At 44.0% G+C, this 26,295-nt stretch overlaps 1 protein-coding gene across 1 annotated transcript in view; it reads right to left on the reverse strand.

Moving 5' to 3' along the window:
• ADAM22 (ADAM metallopeptidase domain 22) overlaps positions 1-26,295 on the reverse strand; it is a 205,948-nt gene that overhangs the window by 86,048 nt on the left and 93,605 nt on the right. Inside the window, exon 5 of the mRNA XM_045003043.1 lies at positions 2,610-2,692. Within this exon, the coding sequence (XP_044858978.1) occupies positions 2,610-2,692 (83 nt within the window). The remainder of the gene's footprint in view (positions 1-2,609; positions 2,693-26,295) is intronic.

Raw genomic sequence — 26,295 nt, forward strand, 5'->3', positions numbered from 1 at the left:
AACAAAATGAAAATGGAAAGTTATTTTGCATTTATTTCTATATTCTTCTGTAAGGAACATGAACCCAAGAGCTGAATTTAAGAAGAAATGTGGACACTAGAAATCCTAATAATGAGTGTGGCTTTTTCAAAATGTTATATTTTTGGTTGAATCTCTGCATTAACCCACTGTAGACTATTGGACATCCCAAATAAAAACTTGGCTAACTAGGAGTTAAGGCCACAGAAGTATATTGCTTCTTCAATGCAACTACCAAAAAGAAAGGAAATTCAGAGATATGAGGATTCCACCATCGAACACACTACCATATTAATTTACCAAATGAGAGATAGACATCCCTAAAAAGAACACAGGCATTAATAGATAAAGAAATCACAAGATAAAGTTAAATCAACAATTCTGGCATCAACCTTGGCACCTGATCTACACCCACCCACCAATAATATAGCTGTTATAGGCTGGGACCTGGAGGATGTATTAAGCAGAGGAAAAGGCTTAAATTAATACTTGCCTGGACATGGAGAACATGGAGCTTATTGCTCCTTTAGAGGCATCTTCTCCAGCTGTTACAACTCATAAAGTTCACCAAAGAACCAGCCCTACAGACCTTATTAGATGGTAATAACCCCTAGTTTCCTCTGCTTCAGAGAAATACTCCAGATCCTGGTTGGAGCTAATGAAATTAAATGCCAGCGTGAATCAGCAGTAATTCTTCAGTATTTGAGATCTACTCATGAAAAGTACTATAGAAAAGATGATACAGATTATGATGATGATGCAGTGTTGCAGCATCTGAGCTTAACATGACTTATTAGAGAAATACTGCATTCTCATACAGGGTCCTGGAACACTCCAAGCTATTATATTGTTTCAAACTGTCCCTGCCTATTGTGAAATAGGAATCTGTTGATTTTTGTTGCTAATATACGTATACGGGTAATTGAAGATTTCTCCCTAAAAGGAAAAAAGAGATGTACCTAAGAGAGCTGAACAAAAAGGGAAAAGATAACAACTCTTCATCATCCTAGTCATGTAGCTGCATTAGAAGGTATCAACATTGATAATTAAGCACTGAGAGAATACAGAGCAGTGAGAGGATTTCATCCTGAAGAACAATGCACCAAATAAAGGCCAGAAAGGAATTTTTGCAGTCTTTTTCCCTTTCTCCCTTAGCCCCTGAGAGTTAACAGGGGTCATGGACTACAATCCAAAACCTAACGGGGGAGGGGTAGCTCAGTGGTTTGAGCATTAGCCTGCTAAACCCAGGGTTGTGAGTTCAATCCTTGAGAGGGCAGCTTAGGGATCTGGGGCAAAAATTGGTCCTGCTAGTGAAGGCAGGGGGCTGGACTTGATGACCTTTCAGTTCTAGGAGATTGGTATATCTCCAATTATTACCTTTACCACAACTAATGGAAGTCCTGCAGACTGCACTAAAACGCTACTATTTTTAGATTCACCTTCAGCACAGAACCTGAAGTCAGATTTCTTGGGTTAGTCCTCACTCCTAAATCTTGATTACAAAAGAGATAAAAGCATTATGGTACAAACAATCAGACAGAAAACTGCAATGATGCTAAAATAAAAACAAAACCCAACAAATTTAACTAAAAGAAACTAACAGAAAATATAGAAGTCTGATACAGAATATATAGAACTATTGGAGAAGGAAAAGGATCGAATCAATGAAAATCCCCATCGATATGTGCCTGCCTTTCAGTGAAGCAGGAGGGAAAAGAGAAGTATAAGGTAATTGTTGAGTGCTCCTATTTATAGACCATTCATCACATGACCCTTCAAGCAATGTCTGACCTCAATATCAGGGAGATCCTGTAATTCCCAATGAAGTCACCTGAAGCTGCAGTTACTTAGTACCTCTGAAAATCAGGCCAGGAATCTTTTTGAACCGGTCCAAAACTATGATACAAAGAGGGGCAATGTGGGATTTTTGTATAGCTGTTTGAGATGCTCAAATGGAAGGTGCTATTAAGTACAACACATTGTTAAAATAATGCAAAGTTTTCAATTTGCCATGCAAGGGCCACTCCTTTCCTTCAGATTTACAAATATATTGCCATATATGTAAACTACAGATCATTAGGTAAATATCTAAGATCAGTGCCTCTGTGAAAGAAAAGAAAAATGACTAGAAACCCCCCACTTCACTGTCTCAGTTTTGTTTTGTACATGGGGTCAGAACAGACAAGAAATATGCCATCTACTCATTGTAGTAATCAGGAAAGAGCAAAGCATATTTTGAAAGAGTTAAAGAGTAACATTTAGAAAGGGGTTTTTTCCCCCCTAGGAAAGGAATATTTGGGGTTGCTCTCACCCTTGCTTATTTATTTGTAAGTTAGTTTTAACTTGAAAAAATGGGTCTGTTACACAATACCAGTGTGTTTATGTGCTTAATAAAAACCAACTCAGGCACTCTGTAAACTACTTGTACAAATCCAAGATTTCTTTATAGGTCCAAATTCAACCCATAATTTGTGAGGGAGAGTAAGATGTTTAACATTTTGCTGCAATTAGTAATTCTTTTACTATAAAATTTGTACTTGTTTTAAGAAATGACATACAGCCCATTAAAAAAATAACCTGGGGAAACTTACTGAAGTCCATGGCATGTTGACAAGGCAACAAATGATTCTGAGTTTCCTCGGATTTGGCCCTGGTAATAGCAATGCTCTCCTCCCTGCAATTGAAAATAGAGACGGTGAATCCATCATGTCGCACAGTATCATACACATGTCCTGTCAAACATGGCTTGTGCCATGACTATGTTGCCATGCCTACCGGCGTGGTGCCCACAATTCAGAGTCATTCAGTGTCGAGAGAAAACCGCAGAGGACATTCTTATCAAATAGATCAAAGAGAATTAGTCATAAGTGTCCCCAGTGCTCTGAATTTAAAGGAAACATGGTGTACAATCAAATGATAAAAGAGTGCAATGAAAATTAACACTTGTCTTTTCTTTCCTGTAATATACCACACCTGCCAAATCCTGCAGTCTTTTACTTGACAAAACTGCCACTGAAGTCAGGGAAAGTTTTGCCTTAGTCAGGTCTTCAGGATTGGACCTTATGTCTGTCTAGCCATATGTATCTCCAATGCACCCATCACTGTACAATCTAGGCACTGTATACAAAATATGCATAACCTCATTTCTATCTGAAAAAGTCGTCTACATCATCCATCATTATTCCTATTGGACTCAAATTTAATTGCTGATTCCTAGGAGAAACCCAGGTCATTATGCTATTTTGTTGTTGGTCGACTTAAAGAGAGGGGCCTTAAAAGCAATAACACTAGAGCTCATCCTAATTTCTCATGGCAAACATGCCCTCTCCCCACAACTAAGAACAACCTGCCCCACCAGGCGAGCAAATATTTAAGTGTATTTACTGAGATGGAAAGCATGATTATTCATCTTTGTGAGCTGGCAATCACTTGGGTGATAGTGATGCAGAGCCATAAGCCAAAATTGCTGTTCATACTTACAGGGTGAAATTAAATGCTCTCAGATTCTACCCTTCAAAAGTACATTTATAACAGCTGTTTCACCAACACTAAATTAACTGAAGTTAAAAAATAAAACAAGAGTATGTTAGTAGCTTTTGGGATGTGACAAGGAAATCCCCTTTTGTTTTCTATAGGATCATACTATGAATTTCAAAAGGGACAAGTGACTTTCTGGAAATCAGTCCCCTGGAGTTTGAGCACCAAAAATCACTAGTCCCTTTTGACATTCTTCTCCTTCCTGTTTTTTCAGCTGACACAGGGACTTTGATGCCATTGTATAGACACTTAGAAATGTACTGTACCATGAATCTGAGGTAGTGCTCAGATACTATGATGATGGCCGCCACAGGAAAAAAACCCTAATATATGATTAGAGAGATTGAAGGCCTACTAATATCTGGCTTGTTTGTTGCTTCATTTTACGAAGAGTATCCTTCTGGCAAATTTTCAATTAGAATCATAGAACCATAGGGTTAGAAGGGACCGCAGCAGTTATCTAGTCTAACCCCCTGCCAAGATACAAGATTTGCTGTGTCTAAACCATCCAAGATAGATGGACTATCCCACCTCCCTTTGAAAACCTCCAGTGAAGAAGCTTCCATGACCTCCTTAGGCAGTCTGTTTCATTGTCCTACTGCTTTTACAGTTAGGAATTTTTTCTTGCAGCATAATCTAAATCTGCTATGCTGTAGTTTGAACCATTGCCTCTGGTCCTGACCTCTGTGGCAAGAGAGAACAACTTTTCTCCATCTTTTTTATGGCAGTGTAGCAGGGTGGTCATCCTGCTCCTGCCCTGAAGGGCTTAAAACAGCCCTGGGAAAGGACTGAGGCGGGGGGAAATCTAGGCTGATTGGGGGAAGCAGTCACAGGTGGAACCGTGCTCCAATCAGACCACAGCTGGCCCTGTAAGAGGTCCAACCCCCCTTGCCAATGATGAATGGTTTACAGACTGCCATCTGCCCCAGTGAATGGGGCTAAATGGAGACTGGCAGTAGCCACTGAGGCAAGGTGGGGATAGGGGTTTGGGGGTTCCCCTGGGAGGGGAGAGCCAGAGTGAGGGGGTACTGTGGTGGGCAGAACCCCAGGGCAAAGGGTACCGGGGTGTGGGAAGGGCACGGGGCCAGAGGCAGGCAAGACACCAGCCTGCAGAGGGCGCTCTGAGCTGGAAAGAGCTAATTCCCTGGACAACCAGCAGGAGGCACAGGGCTGGTGAGTCATCACCCCACCAGAGGCAGCCTTTCAAGTATTTGAAGACCACAATCATGTCTCCCCTTAATCTCCTCTTTTCCAAACTAAACACACCCAGTTCCTTCAGCCTTTGCTCATATGGCTTGTATTCCATTCCTTTGATCATCTTTGTTGCTCGCATCTGGATCATTTCCAGTTTCTCTTCATCCTTTCTATACATTGGTGACCAGAATTGGACACAGTACTCCAGCTGAGGCCTAACCAGTGATGAGTAGAGCGGTACTATCACCTCCTGTGACTTGCATGCTATGCCTCTGTTAATGCCACCTAAAATTGCATTTGCTTTTTGCAGCAGCAGCATCACACTGCTGATTCATGCTGAGGTTGTGATCCTTCTCAGCAGTGCTGCTGCCAAGCCAGTTATCCCCCATTTTGTATTTTGCATTTGGTTTTTCTTCCCTAAGTAGCACCTTACATTTGTCATTGTTGAATTTCATTTTGTTGTCTATAGCCCAGTTCTCCAATTTATTAAGATCCCTCTGAATTTTAGCTCTATCCTCCAAAGTGTTGGCAAACCTCCCTAAAAGGTAATAATTGGAGATATACCAATCTCCTAGAACTGGAAGGGACCTTGAAAGGTCATTGAGTCCAGCCCCCTGCCTTCACTAGCAGGACCAATTTTTGCCCCAGATCCCTAAGCAGCCCCCTCAAGGATTGAACTCACAATCCTGGGTTTAGCAGGCCAATGCTCAAACCACTGAGCTATCCCTCCCTAGCTTTCTGTCACCTGCAAATTTGATTAGTATGCACTCTATTCCTACATCCAGGTCATTAATAATAAATAATAATGTACTTATATAACTTACAATAATAATTAACAACATACTTTTAAGTTGCATCACAATTTTATCTCCTGCCTGTTTATCTGCTCTTGTATTTTATTGTGTCACCTTTCACTCTCTCCACTCCACTGACAGAGGCAGCCTTCACTGCTTGTACACACCTCTCACACCTCTATGTTTTCCTCCAGGCTCCCCTTTCACATGTTCCCTGAATTAATCTGTAAAGACACTAGCCTGTCCCCAACAAACCCCTCCCCAGGATTCACTTCTACCAAGATGTCTACAGGAAACTGCCAACTGATTATATCTAGATACATGGTCAGGAGGGACTGCTGATATCTATCTTATTTATTTCTTACAGTTTATTATAAGAATAAAATGTATCTGACTCAAAACCATCTCGCTGTGCACATCTGGCCTATGTAAACATATGCTTTTCTTATTGTCCTGTGGCATCTTAAAGACTTATGCTCCAGTACATCTGTTAGTCTTTAAGGTGCCACAGGACTCTTTGTTGCTTTTTACAGATCCAGACTAACACGGCTACCCCTCTGATGCTTTTCTCATTGTTTGCCTCATTCTGCCTTACTCCTTCCAACGATTTATTACAGCCATTCACTTGTTGCATTTTTTCTTTATTAGGTGCAGTAAACTCTTAGAGGCAGGAATCATCTTTTCCTTTGTCTGTTACAGTGTTTAGTACAATAGGGCCCTGGTCATCATCTTGGTTTGGGCCTCTAGGCACTACCATAATACATGTAATAAAAATTACCCTGAGAAGTTCATGTCAAAAGAAATGATCAACTAGATGGATTTTCTAAAGACCGTATCCTATGGCATTTAAAAGATTTTTTACCATATAATTTTTGTAACAAAGCATTACAGGAACATGTGAGTGGGTGTGAGAATAATACTGGAAAGATGATTGATGGAATCAAATGGATTCTAACTACTTCTGGAAGGAATTTGGGGTAATTAGTCAAGACTAGCTTATCCTCATACAATGTAGTGTAATGTGTATCTGCACTAGTGCCTGAGGCTCACTTATGCTGCAAAATGAAATCTGTGTACCCAGGAAGAACATTTTCATGCAAAAACTCTGAGCCAGCATGAATCATATGGCTCAAAAAGGGGTTTTGATCTCCTTAATAAGGATCAAATAAATGCCTCATGATAGCACTCCCAGCTTTTTCATAGCTTTTCAGTTAAATTATCCCATAACATATATGTGGAAGAAATAATTTTTCTGTCTACCAATCTGGAAAAGATAGAAATAAACAGACTTAAAGGTGTTGTCTGGCAAGAAAAAAACCTTGGAGATTCTACTCTATTTAATTAAATCAAATCAGTTAATGTTGCAATTTACCCATGATCACACAAATTCTGGCAGAGCCAAGAATAAAACCCAGATGTCTTCACTCCCATGCCCATATTTTTTACCACTATGGAACATTCTGGCTTACATGTTGGCATGTGGGTGCGACTTTACTATGGGCTCATATCTTCCTTTCTGAGACAATCTAGCAGGTCAAAAGAAATCTATGCAGATCTACACGTGTATCTGGAAATATTTGTTGTCTGTGTGTCCCTGGTGCACTAAAAAAATCTGTGTTTGTGAACCACACATCTTGCCTTAAGGACTCTCTTAAACCAGGATCTCAGAGCCTGTCACAATCTCACCTAATCAGACCGACAGACAGAAAAGAGATGACGACAAAATGGAACCCTGTGGCACCCTGCACCTGAAAGCCCACAGGGAGCAAATGCCTGCTGAGGAAATTCCTGAAGTCCCAGAGCTGTCTGATCATTAACCTTTTTCAAAAAGGAAAAATTAACAGCCTTGGCAATTAGAGTTCAGTACGCAGTGGCAAGAGATTATTTTTCTTAATCAAAGATACACCTGTTCCCTGTTTAAAGGCAGCAACAATACCACCCTGCTGTCTAAAAGGGAAACATTAATAACCCTCACCAATAAACCAAATTTCTCCACTAATCTTCATCAACCAGGTTGGAGAAGGGTCTAGTTCATAGCTCTCCCAATGTATCAAGAACATCAGCTAGTAAATCAGAGTGGAATTTAGCAGCATTTCTCACCTCCTGCTAGAACATTATGATGTTAGTCAGGTCAGACTGGAGCCAGTAGATCTTATTAGAAAATTAGGTTGAAAATTATTCACAGTGAGAAAATGTGAATTCTGTTACAGTGCCTGTTACATCCTGCCTCCCCATCTGAACATTTCTGCTGGAAGAGTCTTGTCTAATGCTATGGTGAAGAAAAAGTACAAGTGTTTTTTGCCTTTTCCACATGAATGTAACCACTTCCCAGGTTGTAATCAATGTAGTTCAGAATAAGCTCTCTGCTAGTGGTACTTTATTCTTCTCCTTTGCTGTTTCAGTCAGATGCTGGTCCTCTGTGTTGACCCACCATGGTCACCTGTAAGGACAATGCAGCAGGCAGGGCCGGCTCCAGGCACCAGCGCAGGAAGCAGGTGCTTGGGGCAGCCAATGGAAAGGGGCGGCAAGTCTGGGTATTCGGCAGCAATTCGGCAGCGGGTCCCTCAGTCCCTTTCGGAGCAATGGACCCACCACCGAATTGCCACCAATAAATGAAGCGGCGTGGTTGAGCTGCCATCGAAGTGCTGCCAATCACGGCTTTTTTTTTTTTCTTCGCTGCTTGGGGCGGCAAAAAAGCCTGAGCCAGCCCTGACAGCAGGCTGTGGCAGTCAATTGTTGTTGGTAATAAAGGCTGCCATAATATTCTGCAAAAGCCATCAGAATGATGCAATGGCAGGATCCATTCAGACAGATCAATCACCTGGATAGGAGTGAGGATATGCCCAAACATCAGCCTTTATGCATAATCTGCTATTACCTCTGGTCAGATACTGCTCACAGAATTACGAACTACTGCCAGCTGAGCCCATGGCATACCAGCTTGCTACAGCCACCTCCTTGCCAACCTCTTAGCTTCATGCCAGTCAGAGTATTCTGTTTTTTAGAGACACAATGTGGATGAGGGTAATATCTTTTATTGGACCAACTCCTGTTGGTGAGAGAGACAAGCGTTCAAGCTATACAGAGATCTTCTTCAGGTCTCTGGTTTCTGGCAGTCATGGCTTTGAGGCCTACCAACAGCTAGAGTGGCAACTGCTGCTGGAAAACAAGTAGGCCATAGTACTAGCAGTGAAAGTAAACGGGGGGAAAATCTATCCCCAGCCCTTTTAAAAATAAATATCAAAAGGAACATGAGTAGCACATTAACCAATATTCACAAAGCAGGGAAAAAATAAGGAGTAAAAAATAAGAAATGGACAGCCAAACTATACTCAAGAGGCTAATCCTTAGTAATCAACTTAGATTCCCCTCCACTGCTTCAATGGAGAGAGTATTTACAATGGTTCTCTGCTATTTTTACTCCTCGACAATATTAGGAAGCTAAGGACTACCAGTCATCTGCTTGCAACAGCTCTCATTTTCAAAATACTCCAGTAAGCAGTTCCAAAAAGCGTTCCCTTCAACCAGGAGAGGTATAGCCATTAATACACAGCATTACTGGGCTCAAAAATGCATGACCTCCCTCTCCTGAGTTCCTGTGTACTAATATTTTAACACTCAGTAGTCCAAAGGAGAGGAAAGGGTCCTCTACCTCTGTTCCTAGTGATAGAGTGCCCCTTTCTTTACAGAGGAGAGCTCTTAAAGGACCAGCTAACAACTGCTCTATTATCTGTGACCAGCTAGCGAATGATTAGCCTTTTTAAAGTGCCAGCCATTGCAGGGTCACTGGGTTTACAATTGTTGCCCTCCAGTAAGTAGCTAGTTCTACTTACAAATTCTTGAGGTTTCCACAAAATTTAATCCAACACCAGCTGCACGGTAATGTGCCTTTCAGATATCTACACAGTTCCCAATTGTTTAAATTTTTACAAAGGGAAATCAATATTGGCCATGAACAAGGGTTGAGATTAGAATCTCATAAGACTGAAAAAAAGTTCCAGGAAATTTTATTTTTTCTTAAAATAGGTTATGGACTTTTCAAACGAGACTCCTGGAAGCTAGGCATTTATCATAGGTATTAACATAATTTGAAGTCAAAGTGCAGCAGTGAGTGACTCTAGGACAGAGTTTTAGAACCATTAAAGACACAGCATCATTATTACCACTGAAGCTTTCTCTGTTGGCAGCATTCTTTTAAAAGATTAGTATATTCTTTTAAAAGTACATAAAAATACACAGTTGTACCAACGGTCCATATTGTACATGGTTTATTACTGATGCTTTCAACACCAGGCATCTGCTATTGGACTAGATCTTTGGGTTCAAATGAGGTCTTGTGTTTACTGGCCAAAAGCTACAGATACCATTCTCTGCATTCAGCTTGATAGCGTGTTGGGCTAGCTCTTTAGTCAGCACACTGCCATCTGGCCAGGGAACTGCACTAGCATCTGGTGGGGAAGCAGCCTCTTGACTCACTGTCATTCAATGTCAGAGAAAATGGTTTTAAGTAGCACCTGCCTAAAGCAGACTGGGCAGGGGAGAACCCTAAGGGCATGCCTACGCTGCATGCTTCTTTCCACAGCTTATAGGGAACGTGCACGGATAGTGTCCCTAGCATGGGTATAAATACAAGTGTAGATGGTGAGGCATGACTTAGGCGAGTAAAGACACACCTGAAGGGTGTGGGTATGTACTCAACCACCTACTCACCCAAACTGTGCCGCCTCACCTACAATGCTATTTTCGCAATGCAGGTTCCCACTGCCTTCCAGCTGCTGGAGCCCTTCCTCCCTGCAGGGAGAGACTCTGGGGAAAGGTTCTGGAAGTGGGGAGGTCTCAGTGCCGTGAAAGGCTTCGGCAGCAGAGAGCTGCCTCCACATCCCACCAGAGCCTTTCACTGTCACGTGTAGCTACACACCACAGCGTGGATGCAACTTGCTTTTTGCTGCGGCGTGTAGCTACACACGTGTCCTACACACTGCCACCAGTGGTGTGTAGTATAGATGTAGCCTAGACTTTGAGCAACTACTTTTTTTTCTCTTTCCATCCAGGGATGAACATAACATGCAAATGAAATGCCAACAGACCCTGGTCGTTGGCGGGCAGGATCGAACCTGGGAACTCTGGAGCTTAGTGCATGAGCCTCTACCACATGAGCTAAAAGCCAACTGGCTCCTAGCTAAGGCTGTATAGCAGATTCATATTCTCTCTCTCGCTCTCCACCCCGCCCCACAAAGTGGGTCACGACCCCATTTTAATGGGGTTGCCAGGGTTGGCTTAGACTTGCTGGTGTTTGGGGCTGAAGCCCGAGCCCCACTGCCCAGGGCTGAAGCTGAAGCCCAAGGACTTCAGCGCTGGGTGGCAGGGCTCAGGTTACAGGTCCGCTGCCTGGGGCTGAAGCCCTTGGGCTTTGCTCCCCACACCCAGGGCTTAGGCAGGCTCAGGCTTTGGTCCCCGCTCCTGGGGTCATGTAGTAACTTTTGTTGTCAGAAGGGGGTCATGGTGCAATGAAGGTTTAGAATCCCTGATCTAGAAATTGTAAGTCCCCACGTGAAATAATGATGTGCTGGTTTAGTGCAGGGGCGGGCAAACTTTTTGGCCTGAGGGCCGCATTGGGTTTCAGAAATTGTATGGAGGTCCGATTAGGGGAGGGGGTCGTGGCCCGGCCCCCACCTCCTATCTGCCCCCCTTGGGATTCCTGCCCCATACAACCCCACCTGTTCCCTGACGCTCCCCCAGGACCCCTGTCCCATCCACACACACCCGCTCCTTGTCCCTTGACCCACCCCCAGACCCTCGCCACCCCATCCAACCCCTCCTCTCATTCCTGACGACCCCTGGGACCCCCTGCCCCATCCAACCACTCCTTCTCCCTGTCCCCTGACTGCCCCCCACCGCCCCATCCAACCCCCCTCTCCTTTCTGACTGCCCCCATTCAACCCCTTATTCCCCCTCAACCGCACCAACCCCCATCTACACCCATGCCCCCTGACCACCACCCCGAACTCCCCTGCCCTCTATCCAAACCCCCCTGCTCTATGCCCCTTTACCATGCTGCCTGGAGGCGTTACAGCCATGCCACCCGGCTGGAGCCAGGCCACACCCCTGCCACTACCACGCAGCACAGAGCACCAGGTTAGGCTGGGCTCTGCAGCTGCACTGCCCCAGGAGCTCACAGCGCCGCCATCCAGAGCATTGCACCAGCAGTGGGGCGAACTGAGGCTGCTAGGGAGGGGGAACAGCAGGGGAGGGGCCGGGGGCGAGCCTCCCAGGCCAGGAGCTCAGGGGCCAGGCAGGACGGTCCCACAGGCCGTAGTTTGCCCACTCCTGGTTTAGTGGCTCTAGGAAACCGAGATAACAAAATGTGGGGTGTGTTGAGCCAATTTACTATGACTATGGATGATATACAGAAATATCATTGGAATGCTCCCGCTGCTTCAGACAGGTGGGCGTGGGGGAAAGGAACAGTGTGAAGTGAGTAACACTAGAGGTGAAACCCCGATCCTACTGAGGTAATTGGCAAAACTCCCATTGATTTCAATGGGGCCAGAATTCTACCTTCAGTGTGCCAGAATATATTTTAAACTCTTCACACCCTTCACTTCCATGTGTTTTTGTTTCTCCTATTCCCACCCTCCGCCTCCTCCCGCCTTTTCATACCTTACTGTATAAACACTGAAAAAAATGTCCTCTTAATGAAAATGTGTTTCCAGGTATGATGCGGTAGCACCCAATCAGCCAATTAAGCTGCAAATGGGGGAGATTTAGACTATGTGCAAGGCGCTAATTAGGAGGAAGTTCACGTGTGAGAGAAGGGGCTTCTATAAAGCCAGGTGGTAGGGAGGAAGTGTGCAGTCTCTATCCCAGAGATAAAGGAGAAGGGGATAGGTGCCCCTGAGAAAAGGGACAGAAATCCATAAGGAAGGGTTTACCTGGCAGGCCTAAGAGAGAAGGGTTTGACTAGGAAGGCTGATGAAGGAGAACCTTAAAGAAGCATGGTAGGAAGTAGTCCAGGGAAGAGAGCTGTAGGATTGGTGAAGACCCAGATCTTAACTACTTGCTATAGGGCCCTGGACTGGAACCCAGAGTAGAGGGTGGGACTGGGTTCCCCCACTATCTACCACTGCTTGGGGAAGTGAGTGGGAAGACTTCCTGAGTTACTGCAGCAGTGACATGGTCAGGGCATCAGGCGCGAGGACTGCCTGATGCTGCTTGGGCAGACAGACTTTGAAAGGCTCCTCCAGAAGGGGAATCATTGTGACCTGGAGGGTTGAGTCACAAAGCAACTGTACTGAGACTCCATGAGGGAGAGGAGAGCTGCAACGGTGGAAGAGAAGAAAGGAGGCACTGAACCTGGTGGTGCTAATCACCAGAAGAGGATGCCACCCAGCAGTAAATAGAGCACCCCGTAATACCAGGTTTTGGTAGAAGAGAAATAATTAAAAGAGTGGGGACAAGGTAATTGAACCCACTTGATCCTACATGAGTCATGATCTAAGAGTCTTTCTATCCAATAAGATAAAAAATATGTGATTCAGAACAAGATTACAGCTGACAACTGCTGCTGTTTAATTTTTCATATTCCCATAGCAGGATGCACATAGAATGTAAACTAGTAATAATTCATCAGCTTTTTTTCTCTCCAAGTCAGGGCTGGCCTTACCATGAGGCGAACTGAGGCGGCTGCCTCAGGTGCCAGACTGTGGGGGGGGGGGCGCATCACTAGGATCCAGAGTGTAGAAAATTGTGTCTGCTGCTGGTGCATATGTATTCTCTCTGTTCTAGATGCACAGAGATGGTGGAGGGCTGTGCTGGAGGAAGGAGGACACAAGAGACATAACAGGCAGGCAGGAGAAAAGGTGAGAGGGAATAACAGAAAGTAGCAGGAGCTGCAAGGAGACAGGAGGAGCAGGAGCCTCTTATGTACCTCTCTAGCACCCCCAGGAGCCTGGACTGATTAACACCAGCTTCTCAGGGAGCTTCCTCTTTCCTGCTGCTTCCCTGAACCCATTTGAGGAGAACAGGCAGTCAACTGAAGTAGTAGGAGCCAGTTAGGCCCTTAAGACGCTGACATCTTCCCTCACTCAGCCCGTCCTACCAGCCTGCTTATTTGTCCCCTTCAACTGAGTGTTGAGAGCCACTATAGCTGGCACAGAACAGCAGTCATGAGTGAAAGAAGAAAACTCCCCTCTGGGGCAGCATTCAGAAAAAGAAAAAGCAAAGGAAGCTTTTCTATCTAAGCAGGAAGGAGCTTTCCTGAGATATATAGACACAAATGTTCACAGTGAGCCTTCTGGCCCCAGTGAGGATGTGAGTGGTGAGGAGATGCCTGATCTTCCAGTTAGTCAGAGTGCAGGTGACCTGGCAGCTACTGCAGCATCTATAACTCCATCTCAAATGGATGTAACCATGCACATTCCTGAAGAAAAGTGTAGATCAGAGAAGAGTGTGATGGAGGCGCAAGAAACAGCTGCTGCTGAGTTTAGTTCCTTAAGTCTAGATGATCCAGGACTGTGGACCCACTTGAGCAGTAGCCTGAGGGGACTTCCTTCTACTGCATGGGCCACAGTAAGTGAAAAACTTCATGTTCCCCAAAGACAATGAAAATAGAAGTTTCCATCCAACACATTACTGGCGTGAAATCCCCAATGGTGACAAGGTGGAGAGGCCATGGCTTATGTACTCAAAAACCCAGAATGCTGCATACTGTTTTTGTTGCAAACTCTTCCAGTCTAATGTTCCAGCCACATTTGGGTTCTACAGGAACAAAGGACTGGAAAAATCTGGCAGAAATCTGGCATGCCATGAGAAGGCAGCAAATCGCCAGAGAGCATTCCATAGGTGGAAAGAGCTGGAGATGAGACTAAAGTTAAAGGCCACCATAGATGATCAGCATCAAGAGAAGATTGCATCAGAATCTCTTTACTGGCAAAATGTTCTGAAAAGGCTCATTGCCATTGTGAGAATGATTGCTACCCAAAACCTAGCACTGCGTGGCACTTCAGATCATCTGTATGTGCCAAACAATGGAAACTTCCTTAAAATTGTGGAGCTGATGGCTGAGTTTGATGCTGTACTCCAGGAGCATCTAAGAAGAGTCACACACCACTACTTTGGAAAAACAATTCAAAATGAGATCATACAGTTACTGGCAACAAAAGTCAAACAGAAGATTGTGGCAGATCTGAAGTCAGCAAGATATCACTCTGTTATTCTGGACTGCACACCTGACATCAGCCATACAGAAAAAAATGACTTTAATGGTGTGTTTTGTAACAACAACAGAACCTAGTGAAAATGTCCCTGCAATGGTGACTGTCAGAGAGCATTTTCTAGAATTTATTGTCATTGATGATACTACAGGAGCTGGTATGACAAACGTGCTTCTTAAAAAGCTGGAAGATACGGGAATTGCGATAGCTGACATGAGAGGTCAGGGCTACGATAATGGTGCCAACACGAGAGGAAAGAACAGAGGAGTGAAGACACAGATCCAAGAGATAAACCCTCGAACTTTTTTTGTCCCATGCAGTTCTCATTCATTGAACTTGGTGGTCAGTGATTCAGCATCAGCTTCCAGTGAGGCTGCTGAATTTTTTAAACGTAATTTAAAGCATCTATGTATTTTTCTCTGCATCAACTCATCGATGGCAAATTTTGAAGCAACATCTGGGAACATCCTCTCTGACACTGAAACCACTGAGTGCCTCACGATGGGAAAGTCAAGTGGAGGCGATAAAGCTTATCAAACACCAAATTGGGAAGATAGATGATGCCATAGTTGCTGTTATGGAGGATAATGCTATGACAGGAACTGTTCGTGGGAGAACAGTGGCAGAGGGAAATGGAATCACCAGAAACATACATAACTTCAAATTTCTGTGTGGCTTAGTGTTGTGGCATGGCATCCTATTTGAAATAAATGTTGTAAGCAAGAGACTCCAAGGTGTTGACCTTGATATATCTGGAGCAATGGAACAACTGGACAAAGCAAAGTCATACCTACATTCTTACTGGTCAGATGAGGGATTTCAAAACATTCTGAAGAGTGCACAGAAGTTGGCAGAACTTCACATTGAAGCTATATTCCCACCCTTTGAAGAATATAGGAGTCACCAAAGAAGAAGAAATTTTGATTACAAGGCACGGGAGAATCCCATAAGAGACCCCAAACAACAACTCAAAGTTGAATTCTTTAACCAGGTGCTAGATTGTGCAATACAGTCAGTTGAAGAATGTTTCATGCAGCTCAAGGAACACAGCAGTATATTTGGGATGTTGTATGATATTCCAAAACTCCTCACTATACCTGAAGAAGACCTACACCAGCAATGCAGGGCACTAGAGACAGTGTTGACACATGATGACATGCACGATATTGATGTGAGTGATTTAAGTGATGAACTGAAAGCCCTTTCAAGCTCCATTTCAGCAGGATCAACTCCGAAGGCTGTTCTGGAATGTATGTGCACAAAAAAGATGACCACCCTCTTTCCAAATGCTGTTGTTGCTCTGCGCATACTTCTAACACTTCCTGTAACAGTTGCCAGTGGAGAACGTAGCTTCTCCAAGCCGAAGTTAATAAAAACACATTTATGTTCCACAATGACACAGGAGAGGGTGGTTGGCCTTACAATCGTCTCAATAGAGCATGAGCTGGCCTGGACTGTGGACTTTCAGCAGGATGCAGTTCAAATCTTTGCAATCAAGAAGGCACGGAAAGCACCACTTTGATTATTCAAACAGATAAAAATGCCAGTGTTTACTATGCAGACAAGAAAAGTTACATTTGCTGTTCAGGCGTTTGAAAGTTAAGTGTTACTTAAAATTTTTGAACAAGGTATTTTAAGTTGTTAGTTCTCCTTTATTGGGGTAGGTAGCAGAGCAGTACCATGAGAGGAGTAGAACAGGAAGGCGGCAGAATTGAGACCTTTCAAAGTTTTGGCCCAAGAGAGGGGGTCTGGGGGCGTCATTTGAGCTCCCCGCCTCAGGTGCCAAAATGTTGTGGGCCGGCCTGCTCCAAGTCCTATGTTTAAGACCACTTACAACCCTGAAGGATCATTGGGTAGAGAAGGTGCAATATACAGAATGACTGAGCTACATTAGCCCCATATGTCCCACAGAGAAGAGTAAATTTTACTTAAACCCAGAAGGAACTCTCTCTATAATGTAAACTAAATTAAAACAGGAAACCTGAGTCCTTCTGTAAATCATATTGATTGTAAGATGGTAGAACAAAATGTCTAATCAAAAGATTTTCAGGGAAACTGAAAGTGTGCAGAAATTTGAAAGCTCTGTCAGCACCTATAATATAAACCAAGTTCTATAGTGCCGTGAGCTTCAGATAAAATAAATGCAGCTATAAAAAGTTCTGTGATAAAAAGCATATTACATGTATGGGTGAGGGCTCTGGGACTGTATAAGTACTGGAGAGGGGGGGCTTTGGGGAAACTTGCAGAAATCTGATTTTTTTTTTAATCCTTTCATCAAATAGAGGAGAGGTGTATCGTGGTGCTCAGAGGACCAGACAGCCTAGTGTTTGGGGTGCCTGATGTCCAGCCCCTTGCTTCCCTGATGGAGGTGCCTCAGTCCTTTAAGAGGTGTGGTAGAGGGACCCAGGCCCTTCTCCTCACTGGCTCCCAGCCAGGGCCCTGTGTGAAGCAATGCCAGAAGGATCCTCCTGGCAGTGTGTAAGTCCACTGCACTGGGCTACTTCCTACCTCAGTTTGGGGCATGGACCCTATAGTCCAAACAGTCTGTAGTGGCGCAATTCAAGTAGCAACCCCTTGTGGACTTGCTGCAGCCTGAGGTCCCTCTGGGTGGAGCAGACATAAGATTGATGGAACCTAACCCCTACCCCACAATGTTTTTATAGTTCAGTCACGCAGTTCAGTCACTGCTGGTGCCCCCTGGTCTCCTTGGCAGTTTCCCTCAGTCAGGGATGCACTGCTTCTTCCTCAGTCCAGGAGGCTGTCCCAGCTGTCAGGCTACTAATGATGCCTCCCCTCACGTAGGGAGGCAGCTATCTCCTGCCTCTTCACCAGTCAGCCCTGAACTAAGCCAGGTTCTCTCCTTTTCTTCTCCCTCCAGGCCTGGCATTGGCTGCAGGTACAGTGGGGTGGGTCTAGCTGTGCCCATAAGCTCTCTTTAACTCAGTGATTCTCAACCTTTTTGGGCTCATGACACATTTGTAAATGTTTATGGCCTATCATGACCCAGTAAATAGTCTGGGGGTGGAGGCCCTGGGGTGGCTTCAGTTGGGTCCTGCCTGGCACTCACCCAATAGTGGCAGCTCCTGTACTGTGGGGCTGGCTGCTTTTGACTCTCCACTCAGACATTGCAACCTCTGGGGTTGCAGTGCCGCTCAGGTTTGGCCCCGTCCCCCTGATTGGACCAAATTTGTGTGAATGGAGTTGGGACCTGGCTCATGGCATTGCAGCACCACTCACTCAAATTTAACCTCTCTGAGCTCCCATTGTCATGACGGCTGGACCACACCTGAGTGGTGCTGGAATCCCAGAGGTAGCAATACCTGGAACAGGGAGGTGAATCCAGCCAGCCCTGTGGGATAGGAGCCACAGGAGCTGCCATGCAACCCTTTGAAACATTCTGGTGACCTAAGTATGGGTCTCAACCCATGGGTTGACAAACCCTGATTTAACCTTTTTCATGCTGGTGTGAGGTTTCTCAACCTCTTCACAGGTGAGTTGTTGTGATTTTCCCTGGTTCTAACAGAGTAACCTCCTCCCTGGATACTGCAAAAATTGTCCTTGCCCAAAATAACTTACCACTAGGATTCAAATTACTTATCATGAATACCCTTTTTTTCCCCTTTCTTTCTTTTTTTGGCCTATGAAATGCACCATCCGATTTTTTTTAAAAGATATCTGACACCTGATGCAATTACCTGAGGGACGGTACCCCGGACACTCCCCATCTCACTATGCCTACTTCCTCTCCCTCCTCCCTTTCATGTTACACAAGCTGAACACTGCGATCCTATCGGTGCCCTAAATGTGTTTTTCAGGAAGAAAGTATAAACACTTCCAGCAAAGTGCACTTAATAGATGTGTGCGTGCCAAGTTGTATTCCTTCCCTCCTGGTTATGAGAAAGTGTTTTTGTTGAAGTGGGAAGAGACATGATTGCATTCTGCTATCCTACCCTCTTCCTAGCAAGCAGATACACCTAAGGTAAACAGGGCTATTGTATTCTAAATGGGGGACTGTGGGAGCCCCTTGCTAAATATTGGCAGCACATCACTTGATCTGTTATAAAGCAGGATTGATGCAATCTGTGAAACATTGTTTTTCAGTTATATCTTGAATTATTATAAAGCTGTGATCAGTCAATACCTATGGAAATATGCTACCATGGCATATCTAAACACTAATCAGGATGTCAGTATGAGGCTTAATAAAACAATACATGATAAGATGTAATTGATACTTCACTTGATGTCAGCCACTGGGTGGTAATGACTTCTAGTCACTGCTAACCCAGGCCAGAGTTGAAGCAGTGACCTTGAGAGGAAAGGCTACATATCTCGTTATCAGTCCCCTCAGCCAGCCGGTCTCCCCACCCCTTTTTCTTTTCTTTTTTTTTTTGGCTTTTTAACACTATGTTCACTTCTGAATTGTTTTTCTATAAAAGGAGAACATTTTATTTAAACCCTCCACCCCCCCAGAATTATGATACTGGCATATTAAGGCTGAGATTTTTGTAGTATAAAAAAGAAGGATCCAGAGTTAAAGTTCTCCCAGCACTGTACTCTTTCCCCTTGTCCATATGCATTAAAACAGTCAGATTATGACAACACACACTAGGTGCTGTACATACTATTTGGCTAATAACACAGTATAATAAGGAACTGTAATTATTTCTATAAACTTAGACACATGCACAGTGTAAAACATTTTATCTTCATATATGTTGTCTGGTATTGTAACAAAAAATGATTTTGTAATATACATATGAATAAGGAGAGTTAAAGTTGCTTTCTGAGTTTTACACAATTAAAACCTCAACCTTCCAATTGCATTAATATGCATTAAAATTTTGAAGTGCCTAGAGCTAGGTACCTAAATACACACTGAGATACTTAACTAAGGTCATGTCTACACAACAAACGTTGTCCAACTCAAGTTACATCAGTATAGAGCTGCCACAGTTAGTATATCGCTTGTGCATGTGCATACTTGGTTCCTTGTGTCAGCACTGCATGTATTCTCTAGGAGTGCTTGTTTTGACACAGAGTACAGTGCACCATGGGTAGGTATCCCACTGCACAACTCGCCGCCATCCAGAGTTCTTTCTTTTGGGAAGTTTTGGCAAAGCATGGTGAGGAAGAAACAAGTCATACAGGGTGACTGGGATGGCAGGTTCAAGTTCATTCATGTAACTTTCTCCACCCAATAATGCCATCTCACTTCCATAATTTTCACATCTATTTTGAAAATCCCACTAACTGACATGGGACTTGTTCCTGTCCGCCATCTCTGACAGAAGCATGAAGCCTGCACAGCTCTGCACTATTGTCATGAGCATTGCAAGCACAGGATACATGATCCTCCAGTATTTGCAGAGCTAAGAGAAAAGCTATGGGGAACATGATGATTTCCTAGAGGGCAGATTGCTATGAGACGTAGCAAGAACCAGTTCAAGATTGTTGGTGGCGTTCATGGAGCAGCTGCAAATGATGGAGTGCCACTTCTGGTTCAAGGAACGAGCGCTGACTGATAGGTCACATTGTAATGCACGTTTGGATGATGAGCAGTGGCTGCAGAACTTTCAGATACACAAGGCCACATTCCTGGATCTGTGTGTGGAGTTCAACCCAGCCTTTCAGCGAATGAGAATGAGAGCTGCACAGACAGTGGAGAAGCACTTGGGATCGCACTGTGGAAACTTTCAATGCCAGATTGCTATTGGTCAGTGGGAAATCATTTTGGAGTTGGAACCCACTGTGGGGAACCATTGTCATGAAGTGTGCAGGGCTATTAATCATCTCCTGCTATACAGGCCTGTGACTTTCAACAACATGCAGGATATAATAGATAGATTTGCAGCAACAAAGTTTCTGAACTACAGTGGAGCAATAGATGGCATGCATATCCCTATTTTGGCAGCAGACCATCTTTCCACAGAGTGTATCAACAGATACACTCTGTTGATACACTCTGTGGAAGCGCTGGTGGATCACCAGGAATATTTCACTCACATCAAGGTTAGCTGGTCAGAGAAGGTGCATGATTCTTGCATCTTTAAGAACACGGGACTATTCAGAAAGCTACAAGCAGGGATTTTCTTTCCCAACTAGTGAATTACCATTTGTGATGTTAAATGCCAATAATGATCCTGGGGGACCCAACCTACCCTCTAGTCCCCTGGCTTTTAGGAACTGTATACCAGCCACCTTGACAACACCAAGGAATTAGTCAACTTCCAGATCAGCAGGTGCAGAATGACAATTGAATATGCTTTTGGTAGACTGAAGGATCACTGGCGTTGTTTACTAATAGGCTTGGACCTCAGTGTGTAAAATATCCCAAGGGTTATAGTTGCCTGCAGTGTCCTGCATAATATCTGTGAAGTAAAGTGGGAAAAGTTGCTGCCAGTGGGGAGTGGAGGGGCTGTCTGCCGAGTTTGACCAGCCAGATACAAGTGCTATGAGAAGAGCTCAACATAGAGCTATATGGCTCAGGAAGGCTTTGAAAGAGCACTTTAGCAGCAAGCCACAGTAATGGGTTGTGGTATACTCTACCTGACCCTGCACTTTAGGGGCCTGTTAGGAATTGTGTGGTGCTTGGTGCACATCTGTGAATATCACTAACAGGGCACCTATTAATTTTGTGGTGCTTGCTGTACATTTATGATTATTACACTATTTGTCACTGATTCTATGAGAGTATTGTCACGCTGTACATTAATAAGTGGGTGCTTTCACTCCCACTAAGTATTCTGCAGCATATGTTGGGAATTAATAAAGATTAATTATTTTCCAAACAATAGAGTTTAACAGAGTAACAAACACTTCAAAAAAATTCTGTGCAAGTCAAAAGCAAATACATTTAAACCTTAATAATTTTTTGAAACAGAGCTTAAAGTAGAAGGAACATTAATGTTATTTTAGCCGCACATACATCAACTGTGGCTATCACAGGTAGGTGTATGTGAAGCTATGGTTGTCCTTAATGTCCCCCAGTGTGGAGGAGAAGGGTAGGAATGCAGTAATTTTGAGAGTGGTCTGTAGGGAGGTGCTATACTGGAGTTCTCCATGGACTACAAAGGGAGGCAAGCCCAGGATTGTTAAACCTGCAGGTCTGCAAGAATCTACAGCATCTGTGTTTGCTGACAGAGAAGCCCTGTCATGTCCTGGTGCATCTCCCTCTCTGACTTCTGGGCCTCTCTCCTGTCCATTCTTTCCTTCTCCATACAGTCTGCAATATTTATGCTCCAGGACCTCTGTTCATGGTCTGCTGCACTGGCTTGCAGGATTTCACTTAACATGTCATCCAGAGTCCTCTTCTTTCTCCTCCTTATCTGGCTTAGGTGTTCCACAAGTGTGGCGAGGGAATCCCTGAAGGCCACAATGTCAGCAGCTACAGATAAACCAGACAGAGGTAGTATTGTCAATATAGTCACAACAGAAAGTGAAAATTAAGATTCAGAACTCCCTTCTCTTCTTCCCCTAAAGCTTTAAACAAGCCATGCTTCTGCATCAGAGTGCTTGTGCACAGTATCACTCACAGTTCCAGTCATGGGGTGTATGGCCCACCAGGAGTGAGGGAATGAGGAGGGAATTGCTCGGTTGCCTGAAATTAAGTATAGGGCAATGGCACTGAACATTGGCACCATTTCCCACAGGTAATGGCGATTTTAGCTGATAGCACCAAAGGCACAGAGCCTAGCTGCAGCTGGCGTCCTGAAGCTGTCTGGGCCCATATGCTGCTATTCTGTTTATTGCAATGGTGTCTGCCAAAGTTATTGCCAACTGGCACAGGAAAGTGTCCTACTGTGGAGGAAGAAATAAGGCTACCATCCCTATAAACCTTCAGGAGAGGTCGTCAGAGTACCTCCATGAAAACTTCATAGAGATGTCTCAGGAGGATTCAAGGGATGTCCCTGTGTACATAAACAAACTACTCCTCATAGCCCACCCTGCCTAACTCTGTAGGAGCAGATAACAACTCTACTTCTTTTTGTTGTCCTACTACTGTAACCCATGTACCTAAGAGATCTATTGGGGGTGGATAGGAATGAGTTGGGTCTGGTTCATTGTTGCTAGGTATATGCACAATTAGCTGTCCACACTCAGAAGTTTCTAGAATAGAGTGTGGTAGTTTTGGGTGTGCTCAGAAGGTTCCCTGTTGCTGAACTCAGACTCCACAAGGGCAAGCAGTCAGGGCAGCTGCTTTACAAAAGGCCATGTGCCCAGTGTGGGCTGGAAGAAGCTGAGCCACAGGAGCAGAAAGCAGGCTATTTTCCCTAACTCTGAAGCATTTGCGGTGGGGGGGTTAAGCTGAGTGGTTGCTTAATCAGCTGACTGGCTGACTGCAGAGGAAGAGTCTGCGTGGATTCCAACTGAAGATTCCTACAAGCAAGTGGAGAGAAGATGTTGTTTTTGACTCAGCAAACTGTATAGATTTGGTGATCAAGACTAACTGAGACTCAGGTGAACTCAGCCTAAGCTTTTGGGAACTCTGAGTTTCTTCTCATTGTGTTTCTGACCTGTTTAGATTTTAATTTGTTTTCTTTATTTGTTTATGTATAACTGTGAAGATAATGTGTGTTGCTTATAAAATAGCCATGTTATGTTGTAAAAATTAAATTATTTGTTTCTTTATCATAAGATTTTATAAAGTTGGGGGTGGATAGGAATGAGTTGGGTCCTTTTGTTCAGTTAATTCCTTTTGTTCTTTTGGGACTTGAATGTGAGGAGTTGACTTTGTTCAATTCTTGCTGAAAATCCTGAGAGACTGAATTCTGGGTCTCTAGGTACTTTTCTATGGGAGTTGGGTTTTTAGGCACTAGAGAAGGGCAATGAAGTAAATTCTAACCCACCCACAGGTTACACAACCTCTTGTAGTACAAGCAAATTCATGAAAAGTTGATAGCTGTGCACTGTAATGGGAATAAATTTACACACTTACCCAATTTCTTTTCCCCTGCACCAGACTTGTCCATGCTCAATATCCGTGACTGACTGGACTAAGGTGTAGTTTCAAACGGATTCTGGCTCATGGCATATCTGGGCCCTCCAGTCACATGCCCCCCATCCTCTTTCTCTTCATCCACTTCATCCTCGCCGTTCACAGCAGGGCCTGTGACTCTGGGTCCTCTGAGGTATCCATGGTGGTAATGGGTTCTCTGCCAAGTATGGCAAGCAGCACTTAGTAAAAGTGGCAGATCTGCGGCTCTGCACCGGATCAACTGGTGGCTTCCCTTGCCTTCTAATATGCCTGCTGCCGTTCCTCTGCTTTCATGCAGCACTGCTGCTGATGCCTGTCATACTCCTCCTGCATCCCCCATGCAATCGGCTCGTAAATGTCCATGTTTCTAGGGCTGGTCTGTAGCTGGGCTTGCACAGCCTCTTCTCCCACCAGGCCCAGAAGATCCAATATCTCCTGTCTACTGCAAGCCAAAGTGTGTCTGGAGCGTGCAGCCAGCATGGTCAGCTGGGCAATTGCACACAACAATGGGAGCTGCTAGGTGTGCTCCCCAAGCTGGACAATCAGGAAAAGGCATTTCAAAAACTCACAGGCTTTAAATGGGGGATGGGTGTCTTCCAGTCTCCATGAGCCCCGGGCAGTAGAGTTCACAACTGTGACCAGAGCAGTCAGTGTTGGGATTGTGGGACAGATGCTGGAGGATTATTAGAGTCAACATGATTAACACAGTGTCTACGTTCACATTGCGTTAACCTCAATATATCTACCTTAGCTCAACGCCATTCAGGGAAGTGGTATTGAAATATTGGCTTAATGGAGAATTTACATGTGTGGGGGACAAATTTAATTGTAGACACATGCACAACTATGTCGACGCAAGGTGGCTTACATCAACCTGACTATGTAGTGTAGACCAGGTGTAAGTTGCCTGATTTTTGAGAAGTGCCCCCAGGTCCCACTGAAGTCAATGGGAGCTACAGGTAGTTGGTACCTTTGCAAATCAAGCTATTAAGAGTCTGAACATGATCCTGAACAACTAAGGGTATATCTACACAGCAAAGAAAAACCCATGGATGGCCAGTGCCAGCTGACTTGGGTTCATGGGGCTTGAGCTGTTTCATTGCTGTGTAGATGTCTGGGCTCGGGCTCTAGGGCCTGTGAGGTGGGAGGGTCCCAGAACTCGGGCTCCAGTCCAAGCCCAGAAGTCTATACAGCAACGAAACATCCCCACAGTCTGAGCCCCATGAACTCAAGTCGGCTGGCACTGGCCATCCGTGGGTTTTTCTTTGCTGTGTAGACATACCCTTAGTGGCAAAGCTTCCAGTACCTTCAGTGGTATAGGATCAAGAACTTAATTAAGTGCCTACATATGGATTTACATTCCACTTCAAACATTTTGGCCATAGAATGGGTTGGTTTGTTTTGCATAACTTATGTACAGCATGTTTACAACTTGCATACATTGTGATGTATTGGATTATTTGAGAAATAGAAAAAGTGCCTGTGGTTACAATCAATCATTCTGTCTAAAAATATACATATAAATCCACCTATACAATCTTTCCGATTTGGACATTATATCTCTGCTTAATTGTATCAAAACTATTATCTAGGAACTTTTGTAGGTCCGCATGACAATTCTGTTTGGATAATGAGCAAAATGCATATTGCTCTAATGTGAAAAAATGAAAATATTTTATAAGAGAAAATGTCACTGAATAGATACAAGTTGTTCAGTCTAAGGAAGAAAAATCCCATTGTGTAGATTACTCAGCACTGCAAGCTGTATTTTGCCTTTCATCTTAGCGACAGCCTCAATGACAGAATGATAACGTAAAAAGAGATAAAAGGACACAGAGATATACTGCAGTGAGGTAAAGTGTATGCAAGTTGAGCATTTGTGTGCTTGGAGTTTCGAAAGATCTGTACTGACACAATCAGGAAAAGGTAATGCATGAAGAGGGTGGTCTGCTTCTTCTTAATTGATTGATTGAGTATTCTCTTTGCCTCTAGACAGAGTTCAGAGATCAGGATGACAGATCAGATTTCCTTACTGGTAGCAAAATTTCACTAACATGCAGGTCAAAAAAACAAACAAAAAAAACCCCTTAACCTATTGTTTTGTTTTTTAATATTGGGCGTTGCTGGCTGATATTATAACAACATTGAGGTCCTGCATACCTAGCGTTTGGAGCAGCTAGCAAGGAGGTGTGCTTCCCTGTCTCATCCAATGATGTTCCGACACTTAGCAATTAGAGAATAGTGCATTTCATCTTCAAAGTTCTCCATAAATACTAATTAATTGTGCAACAAATAAATTAGAATTTACCCTCTTTTGTTGCAAAAGGATATGTTAAATTGAGGTGCCTGTCAATAAAAATCCCTCCATTCCTTAACAACTGGATCCTCAAACGACAGATATTTCTCCCCCCCCCATCCCCCTCCGCTCTAAAACACTGTCAGCAATGACGGAAAACCAGAACATTTTCTTCAGAAAAGGAAATTTTGGTTAGGGGATCACAGTTGTTTTGCCCAATTCTACAAAGAGCATAAGCTAGAGCAAGCATCTGTCCACCCCCTTGGC

The sequence above is a fragment of the Mauremys mutica genome, chromosome 2 (assembly GCF_020497125.1).
Source record: "Mauremys mutica isolate MM-2020 ecotype Southern chromosome 2, ASM2049712v1, whole genome shotgun sequence".
Taxonomy (NCBI): domain Eukaryota; kingdom Metazoa; phylum Chordata; order Testudines; family Geoemydidae; genus Mauremys; species Mauremys mutica.